Below are 21,586 nucleotides of genomic sequence, written 5' to 3' on the forward strand. Positions count from 1 at the left end.
TCTATAAAGTACTAATGTGGAATTAAGGGGTAGTGTAAGAAAAGAGTTAAATGCGATTTCTCACTGGTATACGCTGAAATAAAAATTGAAGACTGTGAGACAAAATTGTAAATCCTTGGAGTGTGATTATTTCGATAAAATACAAGAGAATCAGTCCACAACAATCCTTTGAGGAATTTAAGGAAATATAGGTCTATAGCCATAATAGTGGAAAAAGGTGAAAAACATCTGTCTGGGGAAGGTAAGATTATTGTGTAGGTACTAAATGCATGAGAAGGTACCAGTGTAAGGGGTTTGGAAGGATATAAAAAGGGACAAGTCCTTTGTGCTAGGGCAGAGTTTTCCCTTAGGCTTGGTAATGACCAGGACTTGTGTCCATGCTGGAGATGGAGAAGATAGAAACAAGTATGTTCTTCCTTAGAAGGTTGGCGTCATTCAATGTCTGTAGTGAGATGCTGAAGATGTTCTATAGATCAGTTGTGGAGAGCGCCCTCTTCTTTGTGGTGGCGTGTTGGGGAGGAAGCATTAAGAAGAGGGACGCCTCACGTCTTAATAAGCTGGTAAGGAAGGCGGGCTCTGTCGTGGGCAAAGTACTGGAGAGTTTAACATCGGTAGCTGAGCGAAGGGCGCTGAGTAGGCTACGGTCAATTATGGAAAACTCTGAACATCCTCTACATAGCACCATCCAGAGACAGAGAAGCAGTTTCAGCGACAGGTTACTATCGATGCAATGCTCCTCAGACAGGATGAAGAGGTCAATACTCCCCAATGCCATTAGGCTTTACAATTCAACCGCCAGGACTTAAGAACTTTTTAAAAGCTATTATTAATGCTTTTTGAGATAGTGATTTAGATGCATATCATATTTTTTACTGAGTTAAGTATTGTATGTAATTAGTTTTGCTACAACAAGTGTATGGGACATTGGAAAAAATGTTGAATTTCCCCATGGGGATGAATAAAGTATCTATCTATCTAGAGGGTAAGGGGGGTGGGGGGGAGAGAGAAGGGACACACATGAAAATTTGTTAGGTATTGTCCAGATCAAATCCAAATCAACTACCGTAGATTCCGGATTTTAAGCCGCTACTTTTTCCCCACATTTTGAACAGCTTTGAACTTTGCGGCCAATAATCCGAAGCGGCTAATGCATGATTTTTTTCATGCCGCCTCGTAAACATTTTGCCTCATAACAGTAGACCAATAAAATTGATGAGTAGTTCACAGAGGTCCAATGAAATTGTACGATAAATCAAGCGCACTTTCACAATTAAATTATTGTAAATCAGTCATTTGTACTCACCCTCATCAACATGGAAAACACTCGAAGCATTGTGCTGCCTACTTAGTTTAAACTATATTTGTTTTCTGTACTACATCGCGGGATGCTATGACGTCACACCCGGTTTCGCGGTGTCTTGTGGGAAAATGCCAGTTTGCGATAAACGGAAAGGAGGGGGGAGCGCATTACGCGAGCGGCTTTGGATCTGAGCGAACTCTGCTTTTAAATGCCGTTTGCGATAAACGGAAAGGAGGGGGGAGCGCATTACGCGAGCGGCTTTGGATCTGAGCGAACTCTGCTTTTAAATGCCGTTTGCGATAAACGGAAAGGAGGGGGGAGCGCATTACGCGAGCGGCTTTGGATCTGAGCGAAAACGCTGCTTTTAAGTTAAAGGTGATCAATAACTTTTCCTGGTAGGCTGCAATATATATATTTTTTTACCAGTCGTTAGGAGATATTGGAATGTTGTTCAGTAAAGAAGTATACGCAACGTATATTTAAAAGTAGCCGCGTACGGGCACGGTTCGAAAAAAAGCATTTGCAATATGTATTTGTTTTTGTTACCATATGGATTTAATTAAAAGTTAAAAAAATCCTCACGTGTAATATCTTTCTGTGTAAATATCTCATATTACAACGTGGGACACCTGCGGCCTAAAATCCGGTGCGGCCTAAAATCCGATGCGGCCTTTACAATTAAAAAATTGATTTTATTTCTAAAATTAGAGCCAGCGGCTTTTAATCAGGTGCGCTCTGTAGTCCGGAATCTACGGTAGATTATAAATATTAGTTTGTTTCCTGTAATCTTACTTGACAAACCATTTACTTGCATTTTTGTACTGCACGTTCCAAATTACTCTATTAAAAGTGATTTCTTGTGATTTAACATATGTACAGTGTCTCCTTGGTTTGTGAATACATACACCATTGCTTATTGATGAATCAGCAAAGAACAAAATGTATTTTTAAATAATTTTCAATACAACTACCTTAAAGTTACCTTATTTTCTCCTGATGGCATTTGTTCATAAATTTCTTTCAGCTTTTCATAATGTGGTCGTAGGAACTTGAGTGGCTTAGGAACAGATGTCATGGAAGTGGTTGAAGAACGAATTTGCCTTCGGAGCTCTTCCAGTGCAGCTCGATAAAGTTGAGTGTTTGGTTCCTAAGAATTAAAATCCCAAGAATACAATTTTACTCAAGGCATCTTATGAAATAGAAATTTTCAAAGCACCAGACAGGTTATACAGCTACAAGATACTGAAGTGTTTAGGATGAAGGTTGCATTTGCAAGGTTTACTTGGTCAAAAAAGGAATTACACAAATTGAATCTAAAGCTCAAAACCATCAAGTGTATCTTGCACGCTGAACTATTAGTGTTTAATATTTTATTATTTGCTGTATATTTATGTTTTCCAGAAGAGAAAATGAACACAATCGGCTTTTAGAACAGAAAGTGTACTTACACTCAGTCTTTCCACAAGCATCTCCAGCTCTTCTTGCAGCTGCTTATCCTCATCGGACTGAAAAATAGTTGACAATGAAAATTGGAAACTTGAAATAGTTACACAGTGTCCCATGAAAACGAAGCTCTGTTTTACACTATGTGAACATAATAGAAACTTGGGAAAACATCTTGAAAATGATTTTTGAATGTTTTTGATTCAGATTGAATATTGGTTTCCAAATATTAGGCTTACAGCAGTTAATCAGCAGGAACAGATTTAGATTTAGATTTATTTATCACACATACATCAAAACAGAGTGAAATGTGTCACTTGTGTTAACAGCTAGCACATCCAAGGATGCGCTCAGGGCAGCCTGCAGGTGTCACCACACGTTACATTGCCAAAATAACATGCACATGACGTTCCGCAGAATAAAAAGCAAAAACAAGACAAAATAATTTATTTTATTATTTTCTGGATATATAAAAGCAGTTATTGAAATTTGCATGATTTCAGAATGATCTAGTTGTTAATTAAGAACCATGCTTGAGCCACACAAGTTCAATTGCAAACAAGAGAAAATCTGTAGATGCTGGAAATCCAAGCAACACACACAAAATGCTGGAGGAACTCAGCAGGCCAGGCAGCATCTATAGAAAAAAGTACAGTCAACATTTCAGGCCAAGACTCTTTACCAAGTTTAAATGCAATCCATCTTTCAGCAGTACAAGTGAAAGTTTTCCTCCTCTAAAGCATTTGCAATGCAAAAAGTGAATGAACTCCCTATTACCCATGGCCTTGAACGTGAAATGCATAATAAATATGGAAATATGACACCAGCAACCAACGGCAATGTGCTGCACTTCACTTGTGTGTCTGTTGGGGTAATCTATTGCATCCGGTGCTCCTGGTGCGGCCTCCTCTACATCAGTGAGACCCGACGCAGATTGGGGGACTGCTTCATCAAGCACCTACGCTCCGTCCGCCACAACAGACAGGATCGCCCGGTTGCCACTCACTTCAACTCTCCTCCACATTCCCATTCGGGTATGCCCATACATGGCCTCCTCTACTGCCATGATGAGGCCAAACTTCGGTTGGAGGAACAACATCTCATATACTGTCTGGGTAGTCTCCAGCTCCTTGGTATGAACATCAAATTCTCCAACTTCCGGTAATTCCCTCCCTCTCCCTTTCCCCATCCCACTTTCACTCTGTCTCCTCTTCTAGCTGCCTATCACCTCTCATGACTCTGCCTTCTTCTACTACCCATAATGCTTTCCCCTTAAGACTCCTTCTTCACCTCTCCTGCCTATCCCCTCCCCCACCCCTTGATCTTTCCTCTGATTGGTTTTCCACCCTTCCCCCACTTTCTTTATAGGGCCCTTGCCCACTCCTTCTTTAGTCTTGACGAAGGGTCTCGACCCGAAACGCTGACTGCTTCTTTCAACGGATGCTGCCTGACCTGCTGAGTTCATCCAGCTTTTTTGTACATCTTGGCGATGTGCTGCAGACAGCTCACAAAATTTTCCCTATTTCTGCATAAATATGACCTAAAATGTGATTAAAATCTTCATGCGTCCAAAAACTAGATAAAGAGAACCCAGTTAAATAACACAAAACATTATACTTGTTAATTAATTTAGTGAGAAAAATGATCCAATAGTACATAGAACCATAGAACATTACAGCACAGAAACAGGCCTTTTGGTCCTTCTTGGCTGTGTCGAACCATTTTTCTGCATGTATTTGTTGGAAACAGTACGTGAACCTTTGCTTTCAGTGACCCTCTTGTACAGCAATAACTTCAACCAAATGTTTCTAATAACCGTTGATCAGTCCTACACATGGGCTTGGAGGAATTTTAGGCCATTCCTCCTTACAAAACTGCTTCAACTCTGAGGTGTTGGTGGACTTCCTTGCATGAACCTTTTGCTTCCGGTCCTTCCACAACATTTCTAAAGGATTAAGGTCAGGACTTTGACTTGGCCATTCCAAAACACGAATTTTCTTCTTTTAAAACAATTCTGTTGTTGATTTACTCTTGTCTTTCGGATTATTGTCGAGTTGCATCACCCAACTTCTATTAAGCTTCAGGTAATGGACTGCTACTCTGACATTCTCCTGTAAAATGTCCTGATACAATTTTGAATTCATTGTTCCCTCAACAATTGCAAACTGCCCAGGCCTTGAGGCAGCAAAGCAGCCCCAGACCATGATGCTTCTTCTAACCATGCTTCACAGTTGGATGAAATTTTGATCTGTAGTACCCTTTTTCCTCCAACCATTGCAGTGTGCATTTCTGCCAAAAAGTTCAACTTTTGTCTCACCTGTCCACAGAACATTGTCCCAGAAGCACTGGAGAACATGCAGGTGGTCTTTTGCAAACTTGAGACATGCAGCAAAGTTATTTTTGGAGACCAGTGGTTTCTTCCACGGTGCCCTTCCATGAACACCATTCCCGTTCAGTGCTTTTCTTATAGTGTACACATGAACAGAGACTTTAGAAAATTATAGAAATTTCTACAGGTCTTTTGCCATTACCCTTGGGTTCTTTTTCACCTCCTTCATCATTGCACATTGTGTTCTTAGTCTTTGCAGGATGCCCACTCCTAGGGAGAGTAGTAATAGCATTGAGTTTCCTACATTTGTAGACAATTCTCTTACCATGGACTGATGAACACTCAGGTCTTTAGAAATGCCTTTGTAACCTTTTCCAGCTTCATGCATCTCTACAATTCTTCTTCCAAGGTCCTCTGGAAGTTGTTTTGATTGCAGCGTGGGTTACATAAACAGATCTTTCTTGAGAAGAGCAGGCTCAGTCAGTAACCTGACTTGGTGCATCTTTTTTATAGGGCAGGACACCTCTACAACCCACACCTCCAATCTCATCCCTTTGTAAAAGGCATAACCCCAGAGGTTCACCTACTTTTTCCAACAAATACATGTAATATTGAATAATTTTTCTCAATAAATTAATGAACAAGTATAATGTTTTTATTGTTATTTATTTAATTATGTTCTCTTTATCTAGATTTAGGACTTGTTTTGTCATATTTATGCAGAAAAAGGGAAAATTCTACAGGGTTCATAAACTTTCTAGCACCACTGTAGATATTGTTCTTCTGATATACTTTTGAACTGCAATTGACTGCAGGGGATTTGGTGAATTAGAGTGTAGGTATGGCTGTGGCAGCCATTGACGGGTGGATGTTGATGGCGGAACAGGAACTCATGAGCAGCTCCATTACTGAGTGCCAATTAAGACATTCAGCCAGATTAAAATCATCAAGGATGAGACCAGAAAAAGAACAGGTACTCAGTGCTATCTGCCTGTTTGACCAGTCTCCCTCTCTTCCCACTACTAATGTCAAATGGGAGATGCAGGAGTCTTGTCCACGCTGCCAGGATCAGGAGCAGTTGTTGGCCTGCAGCCACAAGGCTCCTGGATGGACTTTACTTGCCTCAGTGCTGAACATGCTCTGCAGTCCATGTGAGAATGTGAAGAGGGTAAGGGGTTCGTGTAGAAGGGGTGGGTGAGGGGTAAGTGTAGCAAAATATGTAGACAGGACCAGGGAGAGGATACGTCATTGGGGAAGTGTAGGAGGACAGGGAACAGGTAACTAAAATAGAATGCCAGGCAGCATGCGGCAACCACAAAGGAGGGGAACCTTGCGACCACAAGACAATGTGTTCGGCAAAGTATTTTGAGCTATATACCTATTTTGAGTGTTTGCTTGCGACCATACCCATTCCAAGCATTACGCTTGCGTCTATGCTTATTCCGAGTATTTCACGTGCTTAGCTATGCAATAGCCAATCAATTGATGAATTTGAATCGGTAACCATATTTGCGAATGTAGTACCCTGCTTTTTGGTATAAGTATGACCTTTGTAAACTGACAAATTGGGAGTTGGCTACCTTACGCCCGAAGTGCGTGTGGCTGCGAACTCCTCTCTGAATAAAAACCGCTTCAGAGGTAATTTCGTGTCTCTGGTGTTTTTCCTCAACTGAACAGGTTAATAATTTCAGAGTGACACATGAATTTTTTTAAACTACTTGCACAGTTTGATGAAGGTGCTTCAGCACTGAACTGACTCTGCAGCTGTGGCCTGCAACCATCAGCACTTGCCGCAGCACTGAACTGGCTCTGTGGCTATGGCCTGCAGCCATCGGACTTCTGGACCAACTTTACTCGCCCGAATGTTGAACTGATTCCATGGCTGTGGACTCATTCTTGGGTACTCTGGTTGATACTGTGTGTTATTTGTTTACTTTTTTATTGGTAGCACGATTTGTTCTTTTTTCTTCACACATTGCGTGTTTGGCAGTCTTTGTAGTGTGGGGATTTTTAAAAAATGGGTTCTATTATGTTTCTTCGTTTTGTGACTTCCTGCAAGAAGACAAATCTCAAGGTTGTATACACAATACACTTCGATAATAAATGTACTTGGAGATAACTATACGATATGAAATATAAACCAGCCTTTGCTTTCTCAACATTAGTTTTTTTCCCCTCCCGTGATAAAGTATGTAAAGGGTTAACACGGTCAGTTAAACATAGCAACCTGTTTTTCTGCAAGAAACCGCTGATGGATCAACAGATGTGTTAATCTTGCTATTCAATGTTGAGCAATATTTCTTCGTGTAGTCAGGCAGTTAGTGTTTCAAGGTCCTTGTCTCTTTTTGCAGTCATGCACTTAGATCAGGTCAGCTCTGGCCTGACCTATGTATGTGAACAACTACATCTGTTCTGTAATTTGTCTCTCTGTACTGTCATGCACATAAGTAAGTCCGGCTCCGGCTCCTGCGCACGTGCATGCGTGTGTATGAGCAACTAAATCTATCCTGCAAGAGGAACTGCCAGTTAGTTGGTGGACCGAGCAGGAACAGTCACTGACTGTTCCCGTTTGAGCGACTAACCGAAGTGCTCCTGAGGCTTTGAATAAAGGGTTTATACTTATACGCTCTCCAAGTGAGTTTATCTGGATTCGACTTCCACATTTGTCACTGCGAGCAGGACACCAACATAGGGACTGTGACACAGAGGCAGGCTGAGTGAGCGACAGACGGAACATCCTATCTATGGGGACCGATTGGGCCTGCAAAGACAAACTGTCTTTGTCATTCCCTACAATACTGGTGTGAGTTTCTGCCCCTCACCAGGACCTCAACTGGACCTGGATCAAATCTGCCGAGAGACTGTTTGAAAATTGGACAACTGACAGGTGTTGGGTAAAGTTAAAATCAGGTAAGAGTTAAAGTTGAGTAAAGAAAAACCAGGAGAATTGAGCAGTAGACACCGTGTCTGGTTAAAAAAAAGGATAAAAACCATACAATTGGACAGGTGGCACATGTCAGGTAAAACTCAGAGTCTAAGAATTAAAGTCAGGTAAAGGAAGTAGGAAAATTAAACAGTAGATACCATGTGCAGGTATCGGGTAAAAATTAAAGTCAGATAAGAATCAAGGTCTGGTAAAGAAATCAGGAGAATTGAGCAGTAGACGCTGTGCCTGGTAAAAAGACAAAAACATTATGATCTATCATGTCATAAAAATAGTACAGGAACTTCACTAGGCAAAAAGTATGAGTTGTTTCATGATAAAGAAAGAGATTTACATGTTTTAAGTGGTATTTTATGTAAGAAGCTGGGGGACAAAGTGTGGCCATGGGGAGGGACTTGGGATGTGACAAGCTGTGACCAAGCTGTAAAAATGGTCTGGAAAAAGAATTGTGGTAACAATTGGAAAGCCTTGATCGAGGAATAAAACAGGCCAAAAGCGACAAGTGCAGGGACAAATAGGAAATGAGATATGGTGTCCATGGATCATGTCTGGCTTACCAAGCCTGTTTGATGAAAGTGATCACAATAAAGATGGGCTAATAATAAGACCCGAGGACCTGAGATTTCTCTGGAGTTCTCTGACACTGTGGGAGGAAGGGTGAAACAGAGGGGAAGGGGGAGGACAAAGCCCCCATATCCAACCACCCCACGAGGTGATACTGAAAAATGGATATGCTCAATCTCCGAGAGAAGTCCCCCACCCGAACCCCATGGACAGTTACCTACCCTAATGATGCCAAATCCCGGGGGATGGGGGGAGAAAGATCAGCTGGTGGTTATCCCTGTCTATACCCCATGGAAGACACAAGAGATGATCATGATAATGAATCAAGCCCCTAACAGAAAAACCAGCACTTTTTGCACAATATGTGTGGAACACAATTCAGATGCGTAATGATATCCCCCAGGATCTTTTCGGTCTTCGTTGCATGATATTATCTGTGGACGAGGGATGGAAATAGAAGGCAGCACTGGGATACCAGCCTTAGCAAGAGGTGAGGGGGGTTGCCAAGTGCTAAGCGATGAGGATCAGACCAACCGGATAATCCAGGGATTGGAAAAGGCACTGCAACAGCCTGTTAATATCACCAAGGTACTAGAATGTAAGCTGAAACCCAGGGAATCAGGGTCAGATTACTGGGAGCACTTTGTATCATCCTACAAAGCTTATGTGGGGGACCTGATCTTCAATAATGGGAATACTTCCCCTCAATTTAATATGCTTCTGCTCCAATGTGTCCCTTTTGAGTTAGCCACGATGATTAAGACCAACAAAATGGACTTGCCAGATAATGACTGTAATTGGATGCAATGGGCCATAGTATACTACTGGGATCCCAGCACAGAGTCCAGATCCACCTCAAAGGGAGTTACAGTTAAGCATGAATTTGTCCAATGGGATGAGGGACACCGATAGGGTCAGATAATGGCCAGCATCGTGGCATACGCAGTAACCTTGAGACCAGGATTGGGATCAATTCCCCAATTGGCCTTACTCCCTGCATGATGTTCCATACAGCTCAGGACCCAGCCAGGTGATGGCAATAAGGGGACCACCCCAATGACCTTATCCCGGAGCGAAGAAATGGGCCACCCCAGCGAGCGCCCGTGTCCGGGGGAGCTCAGCTGGAGTGTGTTTTAACTGTGGCTGACAAGGACAGGAAGGCAAGTTGCCCCTGGGGACAGCAGAGATGTCCAAGGCCAAACCGGGCAGTCACCCCATTCTCCATGAACAATCCTTTTGCTAACTGACCCTTGAAAATGTTACCTATTGTGAGTAGCGGCCTGCAAGAGGAACCCAACATAAACCTTCAGCTAGCTGAAATTCAGCTTCCATTTATGATTGATACGAGGGCAACCACTTCCATCCTCGATCATGAGATAGTGTCGGAACATGGATTCTGGCTTTCTGGGGTCACCATTGCCCTCTTGGGGTTCAAGGGATCTGAACGAACATACCAATGGACATAACCCCAATGGGTGGAGTTTCAGGGAAGGCATTATATACCCTGGTAACTGTGGCTTCTAATATTACCCTACATCAGCCTGTAAATGTGCTCTCTTCCCACTCAGTAGTTGAGTTTTTGACCTCCCGACAGACGCAGCACCTCACCCAGGCACGACAACACTGCTATGAGACAGCCTTACTGAGTAATCCGCTGCTGACATTTTCTCAATGTTCCACATTAAACCCAGCCAATTTCCTAGCGTTGCCACCCCAGGTTACAAACGATTCTGAACATGATTGCGTGTTGTGAAATCAACTCCTCACTGCAGCCTGCGAAGACCTCACAGAACAACCCCTACAGGACCCCGACATAACCTTGTACGTCAATGGTAGTTCTTCTGTGTGCCCTCAAGGCCAGAGATGTCTGGCTATGCTGTGGTCACAGATGACATGGTGCTTGAGCAGGCAGCCTTTCAACCAGCCGTATCAGCAGTAAAAGCTGAGTTATTTGCCCTCACTCGTGCTTGCATCCTCCCCGCCAACAAACGTGCAGACATCTACACCGATTCTCAATACGCCTTCACGGTAGCTCATGACTATGTCACGCTTTGGGAATGGTGGGGCTTCTCACCTCCTCAGGACATCCTTCCTATTAGCAATGCTGCATTTGTACAGAATCTCCTCACTGCCTTGCAACTTCCAAAAACATTGGCCATTATGAAATGCTCTGCTCCTACCCACTAGACTGATAAAATCTCCACCTGTAACGCCACAGCTGATGAGGTTGCCAAAGCTGCAGCCCAGACACTCGAAACTACAGTCCCATTGGGGCCGCCAAAACCCCCTGCACTCTCACACAGCACGGGTATGCCAGACATACGTTTCAGGGGGGCACCCCTGAGGAGAATGGTCACAGATGGGCTGTAAGGAAGGTCCTGTGACAGACAGGCCTCTGGTATACCCCTGTGGCACAGGTCTACATCCCTACCCAATTTCTACCAATCCTCCTTGATTATATTCATACTTGTACTCACCTCGGAAAGGAGGGAATCGTAAACAGTTTGCTGCAAACATGGTGGCATCCAAAACTGTAGCAAGCAGCAGCAAAGAGGTCAAAAGCATTTTTAATATGCTGCAAGAACAATGTGGGAAAGGGGACACCCTGTGTGTCAGGTGCCACTCCCTACCTGGAGGCCCCTTCTCATGCTTACAAATTGATTTTTCACTTTAATTGCTGAGTGATCATAGATGTGTTTAGTAGATGGATTGAGGCGATTCCTGCCACAAATAATACAGCCCTGACAGCAGCTAAAATATTGTCACAAGAAGTAATCCCCCAGTATGGGCTACCGGAAATATTGAGTTCAGATAATGGTCTCCACTTTGTAGCAAAATTAAATGAGGAAATCTGCAATGCCTTATCCATTAAACAACAATTCCATTGCTCTCACCATCCCCAGGCTGCAGGTATAATGGAAAGGGCAAACAGTACGTTAAAAACCAAATTGGCAAAACTCATGGAAGAGACAGGCCTTAAATGGTTAAAAGTATTGCCCTTAGCATTATTCCACCCACCCCCCAAAAAAAACTCGGTTGTCACCAGCTGAAATCATCTTCAGGAAGCCCCCAAGGACTCCACGGGGTTCTGCGCGGCCTCCCACTCTTGATATAAATGGGCTACCTAACTAAGACTCTCTGAGTCTTACATTCACAGGTACGCCAGGCATACAAGGAGGAAGATGATATGATAAGGTGACTACCCCAACATCATACCCAGGGACTATGTACTAATTAAGAATTCAAGCTGTAGCAAACTAGAACAACGATGAAAGGGGCCATTCCAAGTACTGCTCATCTGCTCATAACACCTGGGGTAGTGAAGTTCAGAACTGCAAGGGGACCCCAAGCGATTGCAAATGTCAGTGTTTTGAAGGGTGGTACCTCAGGTCCCTGTTGTATATTACTTCCTCCTCTGAAGCATCTTGGCCACACCTATGCATCACGCCAGGGTGGCAAATACAACTTGCCACTGCAGCCGCCAGGGGAAACTTTTTTCCTGGGGAACAGCACTTGTAACACCTTTAATTACAATGTTATTGGCAGGCTTCTCCCTTTGACTGTTCCTGTCTGAGCGACTAACCAAAGTGCCCAGGAGGCTTTAGGTAAAGGGTTTATACTTATACAGTCTCTGAGTGAGTTTATCCAGATTCTACTTACACACCAGTCAAATTATCCTACAGTTCACAATCTCATATGACTACATGGTCCTGGCTCTTCTTACGCAATGCCACAGGAGACCAACAAGAGTTCTAGTTAAATTATCTTTGATCTGTATTTTAAATCACATTCAAGACTTTGCTATAAATCTACCCAAGACAACAGATGGAACAGCTCCATTCTCTCTTATTTTTCAAGTACAGCACATTCCACTAAATTGGGTCAATGTTGAATCAGAGCAGCCCCTTATTTGGAACAACTCAAAGAACAAAGACCAAGTTGAGAAAATAGCCAGGATTCCCTTCACAAACACAAGAAAATCTGCAAATGTTGGAAAACAAAGGCAACACACAAAATGCTGAAGGAACTCAGCAGGCCAGGCAGCATCCATGGAAAAGAGTATCCAGTCAATGTTCTGGGCCAAGACCCTTCTTCAGGACTGGAAAGGAAGGGGAGAAGTCGGCTTCAAAGGGGAGGACTTCCTTTGTTTATTTGGGACACTATTCCGTTTAACAAGGGCAAGAGACTATTGCTGAACAGTTCCTAACCAACATCAGTTGCGCACACTAGCACGGCCATTAAGACACTATACTGTACTTAGAGCATTCAGTTTTTAAAACAGCGTCAGTTGCATGTGCTTGTGTTTAAAAAGAAGTGAGTTTTGTCACTGTCAGTTGGAGAGAAGTTCAAGTTTAATAGTCATTCAACCATACATGGATATCCATGAAAACAGTCAAACAGAACAGCATTGCCTCGGAGCAAGATGCAACACATCATTCTCTGCAACTTCTGCCATCCCTCAATGGACACCAAACACATCTTTACCTCCCCCTCACTCTCCACAGGGATCGCACCCTCTATAATTCCCTCGTCCATCCGTCCCTCCTGTTATGACCTCAGCCCCCTCCTTTGTGAGAATCGCAAGAGCCCTAGTCAAGGGGGGGGGGGGGGTCAACTGACCCAAGAGGGGGAGAGACGTGCTGAATAGACACAGGTAATGGGAGAGAGGGAGACGTGCGGAAGACCACGTTCTCCCGAGAAGCAGAATAAAGTGACTCTGACTATTGTCTCATGAAGACCACGTGTAAAGCCCTAGGGCAACGTGGGCTGGGTGATGGGGGAAAGATTGCCTCACCCCCCACCCTGATTGACATCTACAACCCTGCCAGTCCAGATAAAAGGTGGGCTGCCGAGGCGGGGCGCCAGACGCACCAGAAGACACGCTAGAAATCCTGTGACAGCGTTTTGATAGCGACAGCCGGTGGTGGGGTTCGTGTGCGTCTTTTCCTTGCCTGGGATTGGCGACCCCACAACGGAAGAACGGCTTAGCTACAGGGGAGGCCACAGATGAGCGTTCATTCCCCCAACGAGGCTCCGACAAACCGAACTCCTCCAGGTTGGAAAACCGGTCGGGTAACTGTTTCATCCCATCTCTCTCTCTCTTTCTAACAAAAGTGCACCAACGCGACACCACAACCGACGGCAGCTGGTGGAACTGCAGTGACTGCAAAAGACTTTTAGATATCCAGCAAACAATATATATCTACATTACCCCTAGACAACGATAGAGCTTATTTCTGATTGATTATTACTATACCTGTGCTTTAGATTGAGTTGTGACGACGTATATGATCTGAATGTTTTGTAGTAACCATATGTTTGTGCAGCTTTATAAATAAAAACGTTTGAAAATAGTAGCACCAGGCTTCAGCGGACCTATCTATCTTTGCTGGTAAGTCACCCGGTTACTGGGGAACGTAACACTCCCCACTTATCTCCCTCCTGGCATGCATTTCTGCAACTGAGATAAATGCTACACCTGCCCATTCACCTCCTCCCTCACCTCCATCTGCAGCCCCAAACAGTCCTTCCAGGTGAGACAACATATGACCTGCGAATCTTTTGGGGTCGTCTACTGTATCCAGAGCTCTCAATGCGGCCTCCTCTACATTGGTGAGACCCAACTTTAATTGGCTGTTTTCATGGATATTCATAACTATTACACTTGAACTTCTAGCCAACTAACAGTGACAAAATTCATTTCTTCGTTCTGTCCATGAAAAGCAGAATTTCCCAGTGGCCAAACATTTTAATTCCTACCCCAATTCTTCTACCATGATGAGGCTACTACCAGGGTGGAGGAGAAATACCTCATTCCGTCTTCAACCTGCTGGCACGATCATTGATTTCTCCTTCCAGTAATTTTTCCCCCTCCCCTTCTTTTCCCCACTTTGGCCTCTTACGTCTCCTGCTCTATTCCAATTACCTCCTCCTGGTGCCCCTCCTCCTTCCCTTTCTTCCATGGTCCACTCTCCTCTCCTTTCAGATTCCTTCTTCTCTAGCCCCTTGCCTTCCCCACCCATCTGACAAGAGGAATTCTATAGCAACACACCACAAAATGTTGGAGGAACTCAGGAGGTCAGGCAACATCAATGGAAATGAACAAACAGTCGCTGTTTTGGGCAGAGATCCTTCTTCAGGACTGGACAGGAAGGGGGAAGATGTCCTAACAAAAAAGTGGTGGTGGTGGTGATGGTGTCAGAGTTTAGCTAAGAAATAGGTGAAGCCAGGTGGGTAGGGAAGATAAAGGGTTGGGGAGGAAAGGAAGGAGAAGATCCAGGGGGAGGTGATAGCAGGTTAGAAGAGGTAAAAGGCCAGAGTGGGGAAATGTACCGGGGGGGGGGGTGGGGGGAGAGGAAGAGAATTTTTTTTAAACTGGAAGGAGAAACTGATATTAATGCCATCAGGTTGGAGGCTACTCAGACAGAATACAAGGTGGTTTCATGTCAGAACAGAAATGGGAATGGAAATTAAAATGTTTCGCCACTTGAAGTTCCACTTTTGGCGGATATAGCGGAGGTGCTCGATGAAGTGCTCCTCCAATTTACAACTGGTCTCACTAATGTAGAGGAGGCCATATTGGGAATACTGGACCCAATAAACAACACCAGCAGATTTGCAGTTGAAGTGTTGTCTCACCTGGAAGAACCCTGAATGGGCAGGTGCAGCATTTAGGCCGCTTACGGGGACAAGTGCCTGGAGGGAGATCAGTAGAGGGATGAATGTACAAGAGAATCATGAGAAAGTGATCCCTGTGGAAAGAGGAGGGTGAGGGAGAGGTAAAGATATGTTTTGTGGTAGGATCGTTTTGGAGATGGTGTAAGTTGCAGAGGACGATGGAGGATGAAGTGGAACTCTATCCTAGTTAAGGCGGCAGGAAGATGGGGTGAACACGGGTGTCAGGGAAACTGAGAAGATGCGGATGAGAGCAGCATCAATGGTGGAGGGGAAGCCCTGTTCTTTGAAGGAGGAGGACATCTCTGACACCTTGAAAAGGAAAGCATGATCCAGCAGATATGAAGGCACAGAGAAAAGGGAATAGCATTTTTACAGGAGTTAAGGCGGGAAGAGGTGTAGTCAAGATAACTGTGGGAATTGGTAGGTTTATTGAAGATATTAGTAGACAGTTTGTTTCCAGATATGGAGAAAGAGAGATCGAGAAAGTGGAGAGTTGTCAGAAATAGACCAAGTAAATTTAAAGACATGGTGGAATTTGGAGGCAAAGTTGATTAAATTGACAAGTTCAGCATTGGTGCTTGAAGCAACACCAATGCAGTCATCAATGTAGTGCAGAGAGAGTTGTGGAGCAATGAATGCATCAATTGCAAAAAAAAACACCATAGTTTTGTCACCATTCAGATTCTTGATACATCGGTTTTCCCTTTCATCACCATCACCCTAATTTTGGAAAACCACTTTACCAATTACTGATCCATTTTCTTTTCCAATCTTTAAACATGAAGCTTCTCCTTAAGAGCATGGGCAATTTTCCCACAAAACATTTTCAAACCACTCCAGAAAGATATTGGTGCAAAGTGTTAAAAAGGACCCACAAATCAAATGCACAAACACTCTATTTGTATCTGATAAACCCTCATTCTTCTGAAGTCATCTACAATCTTTGAGGTAGGTGACCACCATCTTTGTTCAGACTGTGCTATTCCTACCGGTCAGTCTTTCTTGGCAACATACTATAAATTCAAATACATTCATAAGTTCCAAATTACACTGAACTTTGTACTTATGGTTGCTTTTGTCCATTTGTTCTATTATTCCATTACTTGTCTCAATTGACTCTCCAAACACAGATCACAAAACATTTTTTGTAAACTTAGAAGGGAAAAAATTACTTTGACTGACAAAAATGAAAAAAACTGGAAATAACTATTTGTAGGAAGACATCACAAGTTACTGAAAAACAGACATATTTTTTGTACATAATGGCTAAACTTTAGGTACATTATGTTCTTAAATTTTTAATTCCTAGTAGGATTAAAAACAGTTAACTAGACCTTAGAAATTTCTCAAAAAGTGTTCAGGTTAGACCTAGAAGCATTATCTTAAGACCACTGTAAAATACTTTTCTTTAAAATCACCAAAGAATACTATGGATAAGAACACAAAATGCTGGCAGAACTCAGCAGGCCAGACATCTATGGGAGTACAGCATCCCATAGATGCTGTCTGGCCTGCTGAGTTTTGCCAGCATTTTGCGTTTTTATTTATTTCCAGCATCTGCAGATTCACTCGTGTTGCCAAAGAATACTATGGTTCTCCTTGGAAAGGGAATCAAAATATTCAAAATAATAAAATGCAAGAATGATGCCTGAAGTCTTGCACTGTCATGAGACAACAGAGTTAAGGGCTGAGAGTATGAACAGAGAAACAAAAACACTTAGACATGAATAACATGATTACATTTTTCTTGGAATACCTTGAATTCAGGTACAAAGAAATCTCATCATGGTGAAGGAGAGCAAGTATCTTGAAGAGCAACAGATTAGAACAGTTGGAATGAATCAGAATCAGGTTCAACATCACATCATGAAATTTGTTGTTTTGAGCAGCAGTACATTGCAATACATAAAATATATTACCATAAATATATATAAATTAACTAAACAGTGCATAAAGAAAAATAGTGAGGTACCCTTCATAGGTTCATTGTCCATTCAGAAAGCTGATGGTGGAGGGGAATAAGCTGTTCCTGAAACACTGAGTGCATGTCTTCAGGCTCCTGTACCTCCCCTTTGATGGTAGCAACGAGAAGAGGACAGGTCCTGGGTAATGAGGTCCTTAATGATGGATGCCACCTTTTTGAGGGATCACCTTATGAAGATGCCCTTGATGCTAGGGAGGCTAGTGCCTATGATGAAGTTGGTTGAGTTTGCACCTTTGTGCAGTTTCTTTCTATCCTGTGCAGTGGCCTCTCCATACCAGATGGTGATGCAACTACCGTAGATTCCGGACTACAGAGCGCACCTGATTAAAAGCCGCTGGCTCTAATTTTAGAAATAAAATCAATTTTTTACTTGTACAGGCCGCACCGGATTTTCGGCCGCAGGTGTCCCACATTGTAATATGAGATATTTACACAGAAAGATATTACACGTGAGGATTTTTTAACTTTTAATTAAATCCATATGGTAACAAACAAATATATATTGCAAATGCTTTTTTTCGAACCGTGCCTGTAATACGGCTACTTTTAAATATACATACGTATCGGTAACACAAATTACGTTGCATATACTTTTTTACTGAACAGCACGAACAACATTCCAATATCTCCTAGCGACTGGTAAAAATATATATACTGCAGCCTACCAGGAAAAGTTATTGATCGCCTTTAACTTAAAAGCAGCGTTTTCGCTCGGGTCTGATGTGCTTTTCTTCGAGTGTTTTCCATGTTGATGAGGGTGAGTACAAATGACTGATTTACAATAATTTAATTGTGAAAGTGCGCTTGATTTATCGTACAATTTCATTGGACCTCTGTGAACTACTCATCAATTTTATTGGTCTACTGTTACGAGGCAAAATGTTTACGAGGCGGCATGAAAAAAAACCATGTATTAGCCGCCCTGGATTAAAGGCCGCAGAGTTCAAAGCTGTTCAAAATGTGGGAAAAAAGTAGCGGCTTATAATCCGGAATCTACGGTACTTAAAATGCTCTCGATGGTACATCTACAAAAACGTGCGTGATTCTTTGGTGTATCATTCCAGAATAACTTTCACCAAAGTGTTGTAAATTTTATGTGACAAGTCCCTTAGCCCTCTTAACTTCTCCTATCCAAGTACTATGGCTTTTAAATGTTGCTAATTTGGTTGAAAACTCAGCCAACTCCATCATGGGCACCAGCCTCCCCAGCATCAAGGACATCTTCAAAAGATGATCCCCAAAAAGGTGGGACCCATCATTAAGAACCCCATCACGCAAGACATGCCCGTTTCTCATTGCTACCATCAAGGTAGTGGTACAGGAGCCTGAAGACACACATACAATGTTTTACAAACTGCTTCTTCCCTTCAGCCATCAGATATTTGAACAGACAAAAACTATCCATGAACATTACCCCACTATTTTTGCTCTTTTTATAAGCTACCTATTTGTTTTTTTATATATATTCTAATTCAGAGATTATGTATTGCACTGTACTGCTGCTGCAAAACAAATTTCACAAAAATGACATTAAAACTGTTTCTGATAACATACCCACCTCAATCTCCATTTCTAGCACTTGAATGCAAATAAGCATCACCCTATGTATAAAAAAGCTGCCCTTGATATCCCTTTAAATCTCCCACCTTCAATTTTAAAGTCTTTGCACTCCTATTTTTAGCACTCTCCCCTGGGAAAAAGACTACATACTTTCACCCTGTCTATGCCCCTCATTATTTTATACCTATTTCAGATCTGAATGAATACACGATGGTTGTAACAGACTTCATTAAAACAAATGTGTCCCCACTAAATCATTCAGTCTTCCCAATCAAAAGCCCTGGATGAACCATGATTTCCATAATCTGCTGAGAGCTGGTTCAGGGGCATTCAAGTCTGGAGACCAAGATAGTTATAACATCTCTAGAAAGCTATCTCACAGACAAAGTGGAAATTCTGGACCAAACTTGAATGAACGAGGGATGCTCGACAGTTGTGACAAGGCTTGAATGCTATCACTTATACAGTTAAATCAAGCGACATAGGAGACTGCAGGGCTTCACTTCCAGATGACCTCAAAGCCTTCTATGCTCTCTTTGACCATCAGAACAGGGAGGAACCACTGCAAACTCCCACATCCCCCGATGATCCTATGATTTCAGTCTCCGAAGCTTGTGGGCTTCCCAGGGGAGAGTGCTAAAAATAGGAGTGCAAAGACTTTAAAACTGAAGGTGGGAGATTTAAAGGGATATCAAGGGCAGCTTTTTTATACACAGGGTGATGCTTATTTGCATTCAGGTGCTAGCAACTTGTGGGCTGCCTTCCCGAGGGTGAATCCATGGAAAGCATCCGGACCTGACGGGGTATCTGGGCATGTACAAAAGACGTATGCTGATCAACTGGCTGGTGCGTTCACTGAGATCTTTAACCTCTTGCTTTGGCAGTGTGTGCTACTAACCTGCTTCAAGCAGGGAGATTGAAAATCTGGCTGAGTGGTGTCTTAACAAGCTCTCCCTCAATGTCAGCAAGACTAAGCAACTAATTATAGACTTTAGGAAAGGGAAACTACAGGTTCATGACCCAGTCCTCACCAGAGGATTAGAGGGAGAGAGGGTTAGCAACTTGCAATTTGTTGATGTTACTATTTCAGAGGGCTTGTCCTGGGCCCAGTACACAAACCCAATTGCGAAGAAAGCATGACAGTGCCTCTACTTCCTTAGGAGTTTGCAGAGATTTGGCATGACATCAAAAACTTTGACAAATTGTTATAGATGTACATCAACTGGCTGCATCACAGCCTGGTCCTACAAAAATAAGCAGATTCAACCCAATATATCAAGAGTAAAGCCCTCCCAACTATTGAGCACATCCACATGAAACGCTGTCATAAGAAAGTGAGCACCCATCACCAAGGATCCCCACCACCCAGGTCTTACTCCCCTTGCTGCTGCCATTGGATAGAAAGCAAAAGAACCTCAGGACTGGCACCACCAGGTTCAAGAGCAGTTACTATCCCTCAAACACTAGACTCTTTAACAAAAGGGGAGAATTACACTAAACCTCACTTGTTCCATCATTAGAATATTCCCACTACCAAGGAACTCACCTTCAAAGACTCTTCATCTTAAGTTCTTGTTATTTATTTATATTTGTATTTGCACAGTTTGTTGCCTTCTGGATTCTGGTTGATCTTTCATTGATCCTGGTATAGTTACTATTTTGCAGACTTGTTGAGTACGCCCACAAGAAAATGAATCTTAGGATTGTATATGGTGACATATATGTAATTAGATAACAAAATTTACTTTGAATGCCTTGATTTCCTACGTTCCAGTGAATAATGTCCTAATCTATGCAACTTCCCTTTGTTATTCAGTCCCCCAAATTCAGGCAACATCCTGGTAAATCTTTCTCTGCACCATTTCTAGCTTAATAACAGCTTACCTTTAACAGGTAACCAAAGATACACAATACTCTAAGTGCACCCTCACCAATGTCTCATAACCGTGACACGACTTCCCATCTCTGATACTCAATGGCCTGAGCGATGAAGACCAGTGTGCCAAATGCACCTTATCAATCGGTTTTTGCTTTCAATGATCTATGCACTTCCATTGCTCTGCTACGTCCCTCTGTTCCATAACACTAATAACTGAAGGTGGCACACAGAATTCACAACCTCTAAACTCTGCATACATGGATAGTTGAGGTTTGGAGGGCTGTGGGCCAAAGTTTGTACAATAAATCTGTTCAGATCTCTATCAAGTCTCTGCATGTTTACTGTCACTATTGTTACCTGTTTTAACATACAAATACCACTTTATCTAACTTACTCAAAACCAGCAGAACTACTGGGCTAGTCCTTATACAAATAACTATCGCAGCAGAAGTCAAATTTCTTTTATACAACACTCTATATTTTTGGGGGAGAAACTATACTATGCGGCTCCAAGATGAAATATTTGGATCACAGAATGGCATGCCTTGTTAAAGTCACTTTATGCCGAAGAAATTTAAAATATTACTGAAAACAGTAACTGAGACTTCAGAATATGGTAAGTATTTTAAGGTTAAAGATGTCATCAATAAAGAAACTCTACATAACAGATCTTATGAAATAAGCTCTTATGCCAGATGGGAAGATAATAACTGTGGGATAATAAATAAACCCAAGTATAATAAATTCAACAATTTTGCTTTTACTTGCTTCCAAATTTCAAGACCAATGCCACAAAACTAATTTTTCTCAATGTATAGACTTAAATCCTACAGCGCCTGTATTTTACGAACACTTGAAACTGCAGAAAACATTACTGTAACATTTTGACCCTCTAGTATATATTT

General features: G+C 42.5%; 1 protein-coding gene across 1 annotated transcript in view; it reads right to left on the bottom strand.

Moving 5' to 3' along the window:
* psmd2 (proteasome 26S subunit ubiquitin receptor, non-ATPase 2) overlaps positions 1-21,586 on the bottom strand; it is an 86,782-nt gene that overhangs the window by 63,770 nt on the left and 1,426 nt on the right. The window contains exons 2-3 of the mRNA XM_073041221.1: positions 2,749-2,805; positions 2,283-2,447 (exon numbers count right to left, since the gene is read on the bottom strand). Coding sequence (XP_072897322.1) covers positions 2,283-2,447; positions 2,749-2,805 — 222 coding nt within the window. The remainder of the gene's footprint in view (positions 1-2,282; positions 2,448-2,748; positions 2,806-21,586) is intronic.

This window comes from Hemitrygon akajei, chromosome 3, assembly GCF_048418815.1.
Source record: "Hemitrygon akajei chromosome 3, sHemAka1.3, whole genome shotgun sequence".
NCBI classification, from domain to species: Eukaryota; Metazoa; Chordata; class Chondrichthyes; order Myliobatiformes; family Dasyatidae; genus Hemitrygon; species Hemitrygon akajei.